The sequence below is a fragment of the Suricata suricatta genome, chromosome 15, assembly GCF_006229205.1.
Source record: "Suricata suricatta isolate VVHF042 chromosome 15, meerkat_22Aug2017_6uvM2_HiC, whole genome shotgun sequence".
Lineage (NCBI taxonomy): Eukaryota > Metazoa > Chordata > Mammalia > Carnivora > Herpestidae > Suricata > Suricata suricatta.
The window spans coordinates 46,178,151-46,193,243 of record NC_043714.1 but is presented as its reverse complement, the minus strand read 5'-3'; the positions used below and the strand labels follow the sequence as shown (position 1 = coordinate 46,193,243).

The 15,093-nt window shown below is 40.9% G+C and overlaps 1 protein-coding gene across 1 annotated transcript in view; it reads right to left on the bottom strand.

The window, feature by feature from the left end:
• Nucleotides 1-9,508: 9,508 nt before the first annotated feature.
• DCAF13 (DDB1 and CUL4 associated factor 13) overlaps nucleotides 9,509-15,093 on the bottom strand; it is a 30,202-nt gene continuing 24,617 nt past the window's right edge. The window contains exons 9-11 of the mRNA XM_029923510.1: nucleotides 12,047-12,182; nucleotides 10,703-10,866; nucleotides 9,509-9,820 (exon numbers count right to left, since the gene is read on the bottom strand). Coding sequence (XP_029779370.1) covers nucleotides 9,733-9,820; nucleotides 10,703-10,866; nucleotides 12,047-12,182 — 388 coding nt within the window. The 3' untranslated portion in view covers nucleotides 9,509-9,732. The remainder of the gene's footprint in view (nucleotides 9,821-10,702; nucleotides 10,867-12,046; nucleotides 12,183-15,093) is intronic.

Here is a 15,093-nt window from a genome sequence, read left to right as displayed (position 1 = left end):
ACTGTCAGCTCAGAACTGGATGCAGGACTCAAATTCACAAACTGCAGGCTCATGACCTGAGCCAGAACTATAAGTTGTACCTTTAACCAATTGACCCAGGCGCCCCTCATACCCCATGCCTTAGGCATCGTGGTTTGGACCTGCTTAGTTATAGTGATTACTCTTCAATGAAACAGTAAAATTGGAAAGGGATTTTATAGTATTTATTTGGCCTAACTTTAAATATTTGACTGTTTTCTTGTATATGAATATAAATTCACAACTTGAATCAATTATTTCAATTAATTGATTCAAACTGAAGTGTGGTATGAATGGCAAAAATAGCTCATATGTTTTCATAAAGGTGAATTTAAGCAGTTATGCTGCAAAGTTCAATAGCATGAATTTAATCAACTTTTTATTTTAACAAATGTTTTGATGTTAACACCATCAAAAACTGAGTTACATGTTTTTATTTATGCACATGAACAATATGCTTTTTAATATTTCAGTACAAAATATATTTTAAAGAGGCACTTTTAAATAAAGACATTCTGCACTCAGGCTAATGGAGGACAAAGAACTAGGAGAAAAGTGTTAAGTTATGAAAATACATAATTAAAATCATCAGCAAACATTCCCCCAAGAATGCAAGTCTGGGTTTTTATTCCATGTCAACAAACATTTAATGAGCACCCACTATGTGCCAAGTGCAAAACGTCAAACTTGGCTTCTTTCTCTGCCATGGTCACATCCAATTCTGTGACAGTTAATATCACTTAAGACCAATATTTAGGTAGCACTTTGCAATGAACTGCACTTTTCACTCCCATTCAGTTCAAGGTAAGTAAAAAAAAATCACTGTATACTTATTAAATGACCTGAGACTTCCTGTGTAGAAATATGAACAGATACTAAATAAGAATGACAATGGGTATGAAAGCCAGTAGCTGTGGCAGCCACGGAAATGTGTCACTGGGTCTTCTTCAAGAGAACCAGCAGTGGGGAGCATGGCTAAGATCCCCAGCTGCAGCCCCAGATCCACCCCCAAGGCTAGGCTTTCCTCCGCTGTTCTCAGGCAAGACTGAGCACAGTAGGGGTCTTAGTTCTGGCCCGACAGTGAGGGATTAAGGAATTGTCTCACAAGCCTACAGTCCCGACAAAGTTCTCCCCACATACTTCTGCTCCTGCCTTTTAACCTTCACAGATATTTCCCTCCAATAAATCTCTTGCTTCTCTAAACCTGTCTTGACATCTGTTTGTCAGAGAACCTGAATAGAACCTGGTAGTAGGAGTGGTGTAGGACAGTAAGAGGTCAGATGGACTTTGGAGACAGGCTCACTCACTGCCTGGCTGATAAAATGGCCCAAATGAGTGGCCCAACTGCTGAAGACTTCAGTGTGATGAGCTAGGGAAACGTCCGGATGGGAGGAACTACCCTTGCAGGTATGATGATTCAAACATTTTTTTAAAGTTTATTTATTTATATTTGAGAGAGAAAGAGAGAGGGAGGAAGAGGGAGAGGAAAAGTAAGAGAATGAACAGGGGAAGGACAGAGAGAGAGAGAGAGAGAGAGAGAGAGAGAGAGAATCCCAAACAGGCTCCGAGCTGACAGCTGACAGTGCAGAGCCTGACTCGAGGCTCAAGCCCACAAACCATGAGTCCGTGACCTGAGCCAAAATTCAGAGCCGGACACTCAGCCGACTGAGCCACTCAGGCGCCCTGATAATTCAAGCATTTGAAAGAGATGAGGGCACAATGTCTCCAAGGACAACAGAGTTGCTACTTATTAAAGTTGTACTGGTGCCTGGCTGAAGAATAATGAGACGCTGAGGGCCATTAATTAAAGGCTAAATGTGAGAACCAGAGACCAGACTCTGCTAGTTTACAAAGCAGCTCTTACCTCCTGCAGCAAAGGTGTGAACAAAGCTGAGGAGCAGACAGAGGACTTGACGGTGGGAGTTACAGAGCTCCTGAGACATTAAATGCTCAGCCAATGCAGGTCTGTTTTGCTAAGGAAAAGAATCTGGTGGGGAAAACACAGAAACCTGAAACATAAGATGGGAGAACTCCAAGGATGTCCTGATCATTTGGGCACTGCAAACCTCCCTGAACCCCTAGAGCTTGGAGAGGTGGTCCAGCCCTTCCCAGTAAGAGCTAGCTAGCACTTCTCCTGTATGGGGAGATACCACGGAGCCTTCTTCCCTGCAAGGCAACAGTATGGAGCACTCCCTGTCTATACTCTGGACTGCTGGGCCAATAACTGGGGTTAAATCCCAGCATTTCTTGGTTAGGGAGATGTTGAGCTTGACACGAAAAGAAACAGATTACACACCAAAGGAGCTGCAAGAATTGGTTACACTGGCAGGACTCAAGGGAGTACTGCTGGGACTGAATTTCAAGGGGGCAGGAGTTTAACACTGAAAGAGGAAGAGTCATTTCTTTTGCCATGGGACTTAACCCCCTGGCAAGGACCCTAGGGAAAGGGGGACACTCACTGTTAGGATGGCTCCTAGAAGCCTGGAGAAAGTGCTGGCCAATGTTGAGCAAGGTAGAAACACCTTGTTGCCCTGGCAGCCTGTAGAGGAAGAAATAAAGAGCTGATGGAAGTTGGCATGATGGATGGATATATTATTTAAGGCCAGAGACTATCAGATTATGTTTGTGGGAAAGCCTAGAAGACATACCATTTACCAAAGTCAACAGGAATGTGCTGGTGAGAGGATCACTAACATCAACAAAGAGTTTAGTGCTGGTTCTCTTCTGCAGCCCAGAGCTGATGGCCGGAAAAGTAATCAGAGAGGTGAACTCATTAAAACCCATCATGACCATGCCCTTACTCCATTAAGAGAGGTCAAGTGGTGGTGCTTAACCATTAAAAGCTAGGAGGCAGTAATGACCACCAAGGTTAGAGGGGCAGCCAAATAGTCTTAATCTGCAGGGAGTTTGGGAAATCATTAAAGTATGGTGTCCTTGAGGATAACAGATGGATATCCATTAATGGTACTCTTTGATATCTACAGCCAGAAAAGGCAAGAATGGAGAAGGCCGAGTGAAATCACAGTAAAAAGGCACAATTTCTTGCTCAGTTACCAGACTTGAGCTGGAACCACTGATTGAAGAGGTGGCTGGGTCCCTAATGGGAGAGATCTTGCAAAACCACAAGCATATGCTATCATGGTTTCTCAAAAGGACCTACGATTACTTATTGTAACTGTGCACTGGAGAAAGGGGAATACCAAGATATTGCAAGGATTATTGGACCCAGGGTCTGACATTTTATTCCCAAAGACCTGAAGAGTCATCATGACCCTGTTAAAATGACAGCTCATGGGGAATCTTATACATGGAAATCTATCTGAAGTCTAACTTATGGTAGGTCTACTGAGTCCATGGACCTCCCTGGTTGCCATATTCTCAGTTCCCAAGTGTATAATTAGAAATGATATAGTTGTGGATCACCTGGGTCGCTTAGTCAGTTAAGTGTCTGACTTCAGCTCAAGTCATGGTCTTGCAGTTCATGAGTTCGAGGCCTGTGTCCGGCTCTGCACTGATAGCACAGAGCCTGCTTGGGATTCTCTCTCTCCTTCTCTTTCTGCCTCTCTCTCACTTGCACTATCTCTGTCTCTCTCAAAATAAACAAACTTAAAAAAAATGATATACCTTTAGTTGGAGTAACTACCATATTGGATCCTTGACCACAGGATAAGAGCTGTGAAAAGAAAAACAAGTAAAAACCCTCTTAAATCCCACCTCACCCCCCCCCTCCCCAAGACAGTAAACCAAAAACAGTATTACACTGGGCGCGGGTGGGCAGGCAAGGAGCAGGTATGGTGTCTTTCATATCTCCAATTAATTTGCCAGTCTGACCTCTATACAAACCAGATGGATTGTGGAGAACACTGTAATGTACACCACTTCAGGCAGTCAAAAATTGATGCTGGGCTGGTCATAGTAGTGTTGCTCGAGTTGATTCGTTAGTAGCCTCAGTACATGGGAACAGCTATGGATTTGGCAAACGTGTTCTCTATTCCAGTTAGAAAAGAGGATCAGATCCAAAACCTGCAAAGAACTTAACCAAACACAACACCCGAAAACCAAATAATCCAGTGAAGAAATGGGCAGAAGACATGAATAGACACTTTTCCAAAAACATCCAGATGGCCAACAGACACTTGAAAAGATGCTTAATGTCATTCATCAGCAGGGAAATACAAATCAGAGCCACATTGAGATACCACCTCACACTGGTCAGAGTGGCTAAAATTAACAATTCAGGGAACTACAGCTGTTGGTGAGGCTGTGGAGAAACCGGAACCCTCTTGCACAGTTCATAGGAATGCATACTGGTGCAGCCACTCTGGAAAACTATGTGGAGGTTCCTCAAGAAATTAAAAATAAAACTACCCTATACCCAGCAATAGCACTACTAGGAATTTGCCCAAAGGATACAGGAGTGCTGATTCATAGGGACACATGTACCTCAAGGTTTATAGCAGCACTTTAAAAATAGCCAAATTATGGAAAGAGCCTAAATGTCCATCAACTGATGAATGGATAAAAAAGATGTGGTTTATATATACAACGGAATACTAATTGGCAATGAGAAGAATGAAATCATGCCATTTGCAGCAACATGGACGGAACTAGAAGGTGTTATGCTAAGTGAAATAAGTCAGAGAAGGACAGATACCATATGTTTTCACTCATATGTGGATCTTGAGAAACTTAACAGAAGACCATGGGGGAAGGGAAGGGAAAAAATAGTTATAAACAGAGAGGGCGGGAGGCAAACCATAAGAGACTTAAATACAGAAAACAAACTGATAGTGGATGGGGGAGGGAGGGACAAATGAGTGATGGGCATTGAGGAGGGCACTTGTTGGGATGAGCACTGGGTATTGTATGTGAGCCAATTTGACAATAAATTATATTTTTTACAAGTTGGATCAGAAAGTTCACACTCACATGGAATAAGTAAATTTCACCTAATTTTGTCCTAGGGCTTTTAATTCTTCTTTGCTCTCTCATAGCTCAACAAGATCCATGATGACTGGACATCCCACAGAGCATTTATACATGACATCGATGACTTCTTGCTCACCTGACAGGACAAGCAAGAGATGGCTGACATGCTAGAAGCCTTGGTAAGATACACGTGGTCAGAAGGGCAAGAAACTAATCCTATCAAGGTTCAGCACCTGCCACATTAGTGACTTTTTAGGGGTCCAGTGATCAGGGGCATGCCACAGTATCTCTTCCAAAATGTAACTGCTGCATTGGAAGGAAATCAGTGTGCCTCACGGACACATTTGAGTCTGCAGGGCAACACATTTCACATCTATAAATACCTACAGCTTTGGTTAATCTGCTGGGTAATATTGAAGGCTACAAGCCTTGAGTGGTGCCCAGATCAGGGAACAGTTCTTTACCAGGTCTAGGCTATGGTACAGGCAGCCCTGAAGCTTGGGCCACAAGATCCAGTAGACCCTACAGTATAGGAAGCATCATTGGTGGAAAAAGATGCAGTGTGGAGTTTCTGGTAAGCCCGGTGTGAGAATCACAAGACCTTAGGCTTCCAGAGCAAGGGCATGTTATCTGCAATGCAAAATTATACCCTTTGGGAAGTAGCTCCGGGCATGTTTACTGAGCTCTGGTAGACAAAGGATGCTTGATGATTAGCACCAAATAACCATTTGTCCACAACTGCCCATTTTGAGTTGAATTTAGAACCACCAAGACATAAAATTGTACAAAGTCAGCAGCAGTCCATCAGAAGACAGGAATGGCACATCTGAGATAGCCTATAAGTAGGACCAGAGGGCACAAAGAAGCTGTATGAGCAGGTAGCATAGACCTCTGTCTGCATCACCTGCCACAGTTGCATCAGAGCCATTCTCCCCATTTGCTCCGACAGCCATTAAGGAGGTGGATAGTGACCAAGCTTATTTAACTGATGGGTTGGCTTGGTTCAATATGTGGGCACAAGGCACAAATGGAACATGACTGCATTAAAGGCACATAAAGAGGTGGCCTTGAAAGGCAGTGGTGAGGGAAGACCTTCCCAATGGGTAGATCTATGAACAGTGTACCTGCTTATCATTTTATGTAAAAGTGGCCTTCAGTGAGATTCCTGAGCAGTGGTCAATGACCGGTCAGGGTGTGGAAGGAAGAGGGCTAGAAGATCCGACAAGGAGGTCTGGAGTAGAGGTATATGGATGAACATGAGGGAGTCAAGAGTAGATTTCTACAGAACACATTAATGTCCACCAAAAAAATCCACCATGGAAGAAGCGCTGAACCACCAAGTAGACAAAATAACTCCATTAGCTGATTATTAGCCAGCTGGGAATAGGCACAATGGGCACATGGATGGAATGGCTTGTGGCAAAGACAGAGGCTACGGATGAGCTCAACAGAATTCCCACTCACCAAAGCTGATCTAGCTATTGTGTCTCTGACTGTCCAAATTGTCAGTGACCGAGACCAGTACTGTGCTGATATGTCACTATTTATTCCTTGAGAAACAAAAGACCATTTGGTGTCAGTGAGACTCTGCTTGATCCCTTTGATCTTGAAGGGCCAGCAAGTCACCTTCACAGAGATACCTATGCTGGCACCCCCAGATATTGGTCACAAAGCCTCAGTCAGGACCACTACCTGAGCATTAATGGAATGCCTAATTCGCAGACATGAATCCCTCTCAACACGGTATTCATCCTGGAACCCTACTTCAAAGCAGAGCAGGTAACAGACTGGGCCCAACCAAAGGACCCCACTGGTCAAATAACACACACGGTGTAGAACTATGCAGTCTCATAAATCACTGGAATGGCCTACTAATGACATGATGGAAGCACCAGCTCAGATAAAATATGGTAAAAGGATGGAGGACCACCTCCTGAATGCAGTAAATCCATCAAATCACAAACTTTTATATGTATCTGAGGACCAAGGAAGAAAAAGAACAGCTCCATCATTCCTAGTGACCCAGTGGTTACCATTCCTAAAACTGGCTCTGCAGGGTTAGAACTGGTTACTGCAGGGGTACACTCTTGCCATGGAACATAGCAGAATTCCCACCGAACTCTAAGTTAGGGCTGTCGCCAAGGCATTTTGGACTGCTGTCCAGCAGGCTAGAAGAGTGGCCAGCCTCCTGGAAGAAATAATTGATTACGGGACCAGAGGCAGTAGGGTGGTGGGGGGAGGGGGAAGATAGAATAGATGCAGAACACAGGCAATCCCTTTGGGGCCTGCTGGTATTCCCTTTCTTCACAGCAACTGTTAATGGATATGTGTAGTGACCCATCTGAGAAAGGTGATTACCAAAGGTTCAGACTCCTCAGGAATAAAGGTTTACGTCCTACCAGTAGATGAGCCACCAAACTTGCTAAGGTGATGGCTGTGAACGAGGAAAATTTAAAACGGATGACAGAAGACAGGGAAGATGAAAACTAGTTGTGACTCCAGTAGCAGGGGGTTACTCACCATCCAACCAAACTTCTTTCAAAAGAGGTGCATGGAAATCATGGAGGAGTTGCTCCCAAACCTGTAAGTGGGTCTACGGGGTACAAGAGGTGCAGCCATAGAAACATTCTGCTCAGAATTCCTTCAAGAACTGGCTGCAGAAGTACGGCTGACAGAGTCCTACCTGCCCCCGTGCATTTGCTGTAAGGCCACGCTTCCCCGCGGCTGCTCCCGGCCACTGACTGAGCACGGCGAGGGTACTAGGGCTGGCCCATTCCTGAATACAGGGCTCCTCTGACAAGCGACTTTGGTTCCGGGACACTCCATCAGCCTGGCCCAACCTTTCTTAGAACCGCACCACAGTGCGAGGCTCCTCCCACCCAGTCCTCCTTTCTTCCTGCTCCCCTGTCACAGGTGCCAAGCCTTCAGTCCAGACAAAGGGCTCTCCCTGTGTACTGCTCCCTCCTCTTTATCCTTTACACAGTTCCTGCCAGTAAATCTCCTGCACATCTCATCCCATTTAGGCATCTGCTTCTTGAACTGCTTCAAACTGACCAAGGCTCATGTTTTTGGATCAGTATTTGCATATTTCTTTGAAACTACTCATGAGCCAGTAACAAGATACCTACACAAGATAACCTGACTCACCTTGAAAATCAAGTAATTAAGGCCTACAACAGATCATATGGATTAAAAGGTAGATAGGTAATCTCTTCTCAGCTTTCAGAGAAATATGGTAAAATATTTAAGATACCCAAGAAAGCATAAAAAATAGAATGAGCACGTAATTTACAAGATGACCTCAGTAAAAGAGCTGAAGTCCCCTGCATATCCTACCCTGGCTGTACCCTTCTCCCACACTCCAGATGTTGATCTTTATCATCCCTGTGCATTTATATTTTTACTACAAATGTATGCCCTTTAAGTTTATTTGAAACAGAATGGGAGCAGGAGAAGGGCAAACAGAGAGGGAGAGAGAATCCCAACAGGCTCTGTGCTAATAGCTCTGTGCTGATGCAGGCTCAAACTCAAGAACTGTGAGATCATAACCTGAGCCAAAACCGATAGTCGTACACTTGAACAACCAAGCCATCCAGGCACCCCCATATGTATGCATTCCTAAACATCTATTTTTGTGTTATTTCAGAGATTGAGAGAGAAAGAGTGAGCATGAGGAGGGGGACACAGAGGGAAAGAGTCAGAATTCCAAACAGGCTCCATGCTTGGCATGGAGCCAGCCATGGGGACTGTTCTCATGATTGTGAGATCATGACCTGGACCAAAATCAAGTGTGAAACACTCAACCAACTGAGCCACCCAAGTGCCCCTATCTTTGTGTATTTAAAAAAAAAAAAATCTCTTTACTTAAAATTTCCTAAAATTTGAGTTATATTCATAATAGTTTATTAAACTACAATTTAAAAAAAACATGTCACAAAGAACTAATTTATGATTTAGAAAGATTGAAGAGAAATTACTTAGCAGAGGTGGATCAAAGTTATAATGCTGAGATACACAATGTTTTATTATCTTGACCATAAATTATTACTTATAAAAGTTATATAAATTCAAGCTGATCATTGTTTTTGATATTTTTTAACATTTTTATTTTTATTTTTGAGAGAGAGAGAGAGAGACAGTGTGAGCGGCGGGGTAGGGGGGTCAAAGAGAGAAGGAGTCACAGGATCTGAAGACAGGCTCCAGACTCTGAGCTAGCTGTCAGCACAGATCCCGACGTGGGGCTCGAACCCATGAACCGTGAGATCATGACCTGAGTCGAAGTCAGACGCCCAACCAACTGAGCCACCCAGGCGCCCCAAGCTGATCATCTTTAAAGTCTCAAAAAGCCACATACAACTAAAACACAGAAAATTAATTGAAGTGAAAGAAGTTCTGACATAATTCTTCCCCATGTTATATGTAATCATAGAAAGAATCATTGCACCAATTATCCAAATACTGAAGGTAACAAGGGATGTTTAGTATTGAATGCAAATTCAAATGTGTATCTATAATAATAGATCAAAGTAAAAGTATATCTACATTTTCTAAAAGGAATAAGTTAGTTTGCAAATACTGTATTCTTCAACGAAGTAAGAAAGGAGATCAAGAATAAAATGTCGGATAGTCTCATCAAGCAGGCCACCTTTCAGGTAGTTTTTACATTTTCTACACATGTAACTGAACCGTCTGTTATTACTCTAGAGCCAGTACTTGTATTTACAGAGCTGGCAAATCAAAGCGTAACAAACCATCACGTATCAGGGTTGGTAAGAAGACCAGGTGTTATTTCACGACCGCCACTACGTGTTTCTTCTTCTCCGACACGATCGATACAGATCCAGGCTTGCTATGTTTGAGACGGTTCACTTCCCTAGAAATAAAGTACACAAATATAAGCAAATTTATGAGAAATCACCTTAACCAAAGAAAGCATTCTCAGATAAATCAGTCTTTCCTTTCACTAAAAAACTCCCTACTGAAGAAAAAAGTTTCCACAGTGGGATTTGGTTAAAAGTACCTAGACATCAACTTCTATTAACTTATTTAATGCTTTTCTTATTATATAACAGTGTCCTTTTCCAAAGAGAAGAACATTCTACAAGGAGAAGACTGGTGGGAGCTCTGCTTTAGATCCAAAATCCTATGATGAAGCATATTAGAAAATTTTTACTCAAGAAATGGGTGCTACGGTTCGTGGGTTCGAGCCCCACATCGGGCTCTGTGCTGACAGCTCAGAGCCTGGAGCCTGCTTCAGATTCTGTATCTCCCTCTCTCTCTGACCCTCTTCTGTTTGCACTGTCTCTCTCTATCTCTCAAAAATAAATAAAACACATTTTAAAAAAATAAAAAAAAAAAAGAAATGGGTGCTATGCTTTCTGTGCATTCTTTAAATTAGAAGATACATAATACCTCTTAATTGCAGCTTCATTAGAAATAATTTTCTAAAACATTATTTACAAGAGTTTCTTTAGTATAAGCAGAAATGTTTTCTTATTCTGATGGAATTCAGTTTTACTGATTACCCTTTAAACATATTTTCAAAAATAGGTAATGAAAAGTCTCAGATAATCACTACTTCTTCTTCTACCAGGAAAAAAATAAATAAAAGCTCAGGGAAGTGTTCAAAAACATCTCTAATGTATAACTTCAACTATTCCCTCAAAAGGCAAGGTTTTTTGGTTTACTTTTGGTGAGGTGAAGAGGGGAAGTTAGAAAAGGGTATTGAAAGAGAACCAAATGCCCCAAAGCATACTTCCGTCGACGAGCTTCTTTCATGATGCGCTGTTCCTGAATCTGGCTGTAAATGGATTTTGGTAGATGTCGGTGACGAGCGATGCGTTTTATTTGAGGATGGTGTTGAAATTTCTCTTTCAGTTTCTGGTTATAATCGTTGGCTGCTTTTTCTCGTGATGTAAGCTGGAAAATCCATTTTGATATTTCAATAGATGATGTGTTGTTTTTCTTCAAATAACAAAGCTAGGAAGCACTCTTTCCTACAAAAATTAAACTTCTGCGACACGCAACCAAAATTGCCAATGTAATTCTATCCTTTACAAGGTTAGGTTGCTAATACCAACTCTGCTAACAGTAAATTTCCTTTTAGGCAGTATGCCTGCAATGTAGATAGATGCCATCAAGTGACAACACCCGTGCTGAGGGAGAAGGCTCTGTGGACCACTGAATCAGACCTTCTCTGGACATAAATAACATTCTAACTTAACCCCTCAACATTTTTGGGGGGTAAAATGACTGAAAACAGAAAAAAGAAAAGGCATTCAACTCTATAATAATAAGGCTTTGTTTAACAATGTTAAGGATGATATGATTTAAAGGAACTTACAATGAATTGAAAATTAGGCATAGTATAATACTTACCAATCATTAAACCTAAAATAAAATGGTCTTTAATTACCATTTATCATCTCTTGATTTTCCTATTGTAGCTAAGGAGAAAATACCTCATGCTTAACCTTTCCTTTACAAACTCAGTATTTGCTGCTGATATAAACACTTTGAATGTTTGTAATATTAAACATGAAACATTTAGAAAAACACCAAAAGCAAAATAAAAACCAACCATAACACTGCAACCCAGAGATAACTAGCCAATAATAATATGTTATATCTTCTTTCAATATTTTTTATAGTCTGAAGCTTTCTGTATTTTTTTTGAAGTTAGTGGTTCACTATCTTTGAGAGTAAGAGACCTCACAGGGACTTGCAGCCTTTGATGTGCGTGATTACTATTCCTTTAACAGAATAGGCCGCCTCAGTTCTAACCTTGTAGTCTCTACACCTTCCCTCCTTATCTCAAGGAAAAAACAAAGAATCGAGAAGGCTCAAATATTATCAAACATTTGAATTAACAGAGGTCTCTGAAGGTGCCTGTGACATGAAAAAAGTAAATCTCAATAACAGCCTTATCTGTATATTGCTAACTTATTTCTTTTTATCACAACTATGCCAGTCTGATCAAAATAAAGTACTTCAAATAAATTCTCCTTACGATATAATTATACCCACTCTGTACAATATAATCATACACAGTAAATTAGAAACTAGCTTTATGACATTGAAAGAAAATGGGATCTCTTACCACACCCAACTTTTCAGAAGCATTAGCTTTCCACAGACGAATGTTCATTTCATCAGATCCACACATAATATATTTGCTGTCAGAAGTCCATTTTACACAGATAACATGTTGCATTCTCTTTGTGTGATAGACTTCCCTACAGAAGAGGAATTAAGTTAAAATTAGGATTCTGATACAGACTTTCTTCAACCAATGCCCATCAAGTATCTGGATAGCATTTTTGAGTCTGAAGAAACTATTGAAGGGAAATTCAAATTAATTTTAAAGTACCTTTATTGAACAAAATAACCAAGTTCTATGCTGAGTGCTAAGGAGTTTAAAAAAAAAATCCTGTCCTCAGAGAAATTACAATCCAATAAGAAAAATAAATATAAACAAACTAAGCAAAACTAGATGCCCAGAAGGGTTCACAAAATTACTGAAGACATATAACACAAATAAAATATGTTGAAGCTACAGTAGGTTTTTAAAAGTAAGAAATCAATTATCTCCTCCTTCCAAATCAATTCAGGTAAATTTTTTTTTTTTCCATTTTACTGGAAAATAAAATAAATGCAATAGCATTCAAAGAGCACATCCTGATACGTTGATCCTAATGGCTGATTTCTGTTTTGGTCAAACTGTTTAAAAAGCTTACTTAATTAAAGTGAGAGTTGATAATTTACATGTGTGAACGAAAAGGGAGGGTTACAGAAGTGTCTGATGTGTTAAGAATCATTTAATAAATGGAGATGTAAAATATCATACCTCTCTGGAAAGGCTGTGAAACATGCTAAGTGAATTCACAGAAGACACTATATTGGGAAGTGTTAAGAAGAAACAAATAAAAGACAAGGTCAGGAAAAAATAGAGACTTCTGGAGAAATGAATTTTCCACATCTGGGTTAGATGACTCAAAATGCAGATGAAAGAGAAAGGACACAAACTCAGCAAACTCTGCACAGAAAAAGAAAACCCATACGCAATGACCAGATCAAACAGAATCTGGATTTATAAAAAAATTCAGAGATACACTCACGAAACTTGTCTTTTACACTGTTTCTAACGGAAATGTTTTAAGCACTTGAGTGAACAAATAAAGAAACCCTAAGAAATTTATTTTCGAAAGGGGAAGTATGGTTAGAAAGAATATCCTATGGGGGCACCCAGGTGGCTCAGTTGGTTAAGCCTCTGACTTCGGCTCAGGTCAGATCTCACGTTCGTGGGTTCGAGCCCCGTGTCAGGCTCTGTGCTGACAGCTCAGAGCCTGGAGCCTGTTTCTGGTTCTGTGTCTCCTTCTCTCTCTGCCCCTCCCCCTCTCGTGCTCTGTCTCTCTCTGTACCAAAAATAAATAAAACATTAAAAAAAAAAGAATATCCTATGAAAATGAAAACTAGATGAGACAGACTTTTTCTTCTTTCAATGCTCTGCTTTTTCAAGATTCATTTCTCATAATCCCACCTATGTAAGAGGCCCTTTTTTCCTTTAGCAATATAATGAATTTAAATGACTGAAAATTCAATCAGACGTCAGTAACCATTAAAATTAATCTCTTCACGTATTAGAGACCAGTCAAATCTAGTAATTACTTAACCAAAATATATGTCATCTTTAATGGCAAACAATGCAAAGTTCCTAACTTCTAGATTTGTTTATGCATGTAAAAGATTTACAAAGCTCTCTGCAAATTATACTATTAGGAGATACATTTTAAAAACATATTCTTTAGTATACAGTCAAATTATTCCATGTGAGGGGCTCCTGGGTGGCTCAGTCAGTTAAGCATCAGCTCAGGTCAAGATCTCACAGTTTGTGAGTTTAAGCCCCGTGTCAGGCTCTCTGCTATAGCTTCAAGTTCCGTGTCTGTCTGTCTGTCTGTCTCTCTCTCTCTCTCTCTCAAAAACCAAATTTTAAAAAAATTATTCCATGTGAACACAAGTAATTTAGTTGTTTGCTTAGTAAATATTGAATGAAATCCCAACAGAAGCCTAATTTTAGGGGTGTGTGGGCAGCTCAATTGAGCATCTGACTCATGCTTTGGGCTCAGGCTATGATTTCACAGTTTGAGAGACCAAGCCCCAAGCCCCATGGTGGGCTCTGTGCTATCCACAGAGAATCCCTCGTCGGGATTCTCTCTCTCCCTCTCTCTCTGCTCCTCCCCTACCTGCTCTCTCTATCAAAATACATAGAATAACCTTTGGGGAGAAAAAAGCCTAACTTCAAATACTGACTTACCTGCAGCTTTTAATAATCTACTAAAAGTTTACTTTAAAAATACACTTTAACCATTTTAAGGTTTTTCAAAGAAAAATATTTAAAAAATAAAGATTATTCAAAGCACTGTCTGTATTATTTGATGTCTGTAATAAACTAGAGCAGGCCGTAGAACCAACTCGAACTAGCTTTTTTATTTAAAAATTTTTTTAAACATTATTTAGTTTTGAGAGACAAAGCATGAGCAGAAAAGAGCAGAAGAGAAAGAGAGACACAGAATCTGAAGCAGGTTCTAGGCTGTCAGCCCAGAACCCGACATGGGGCTCAAACTCACAAACCATGAGATGATGACCTGAGCCGAAGTCGGCCACCTAACCAACTGAGCCACCCAGGTGCCCCTCGAACTAGCTTTTAAGCAGATGAAGGCAAAGATCGGAGGAAACACCACTTACATCTAAATCCAACAAGTAGCATATACTACCATCGTGATTACGAAAGTCTCCAAATGACATCAGGAGACAGTTTCCTGGAAAGGAAACATAATTCCTTACTTCATACTATTTTGGAATTACTTAAGTTTTTTAGATAGACCTGCATTTAGCTGCCCACAATGGCTTTGAAATAATTCAGCTTGAACTCAGCTGCAGGGCCTTGAGATCATAGGTGCCTAAACATCCTCAATTCTCTTAGTCTTTTCTTTTAAAACATTTATTTATTATTAAGAGACAATGAGAGATAGAACATGAACATGGAGGGGCAGAGAGAGGGAGACACAGAATCCGAAGCAGGACCCAGGCTCCAGGCTGTCAGCATAGACCCCAACACGGGGCTTGAACTCACAAACCTCGAGATCA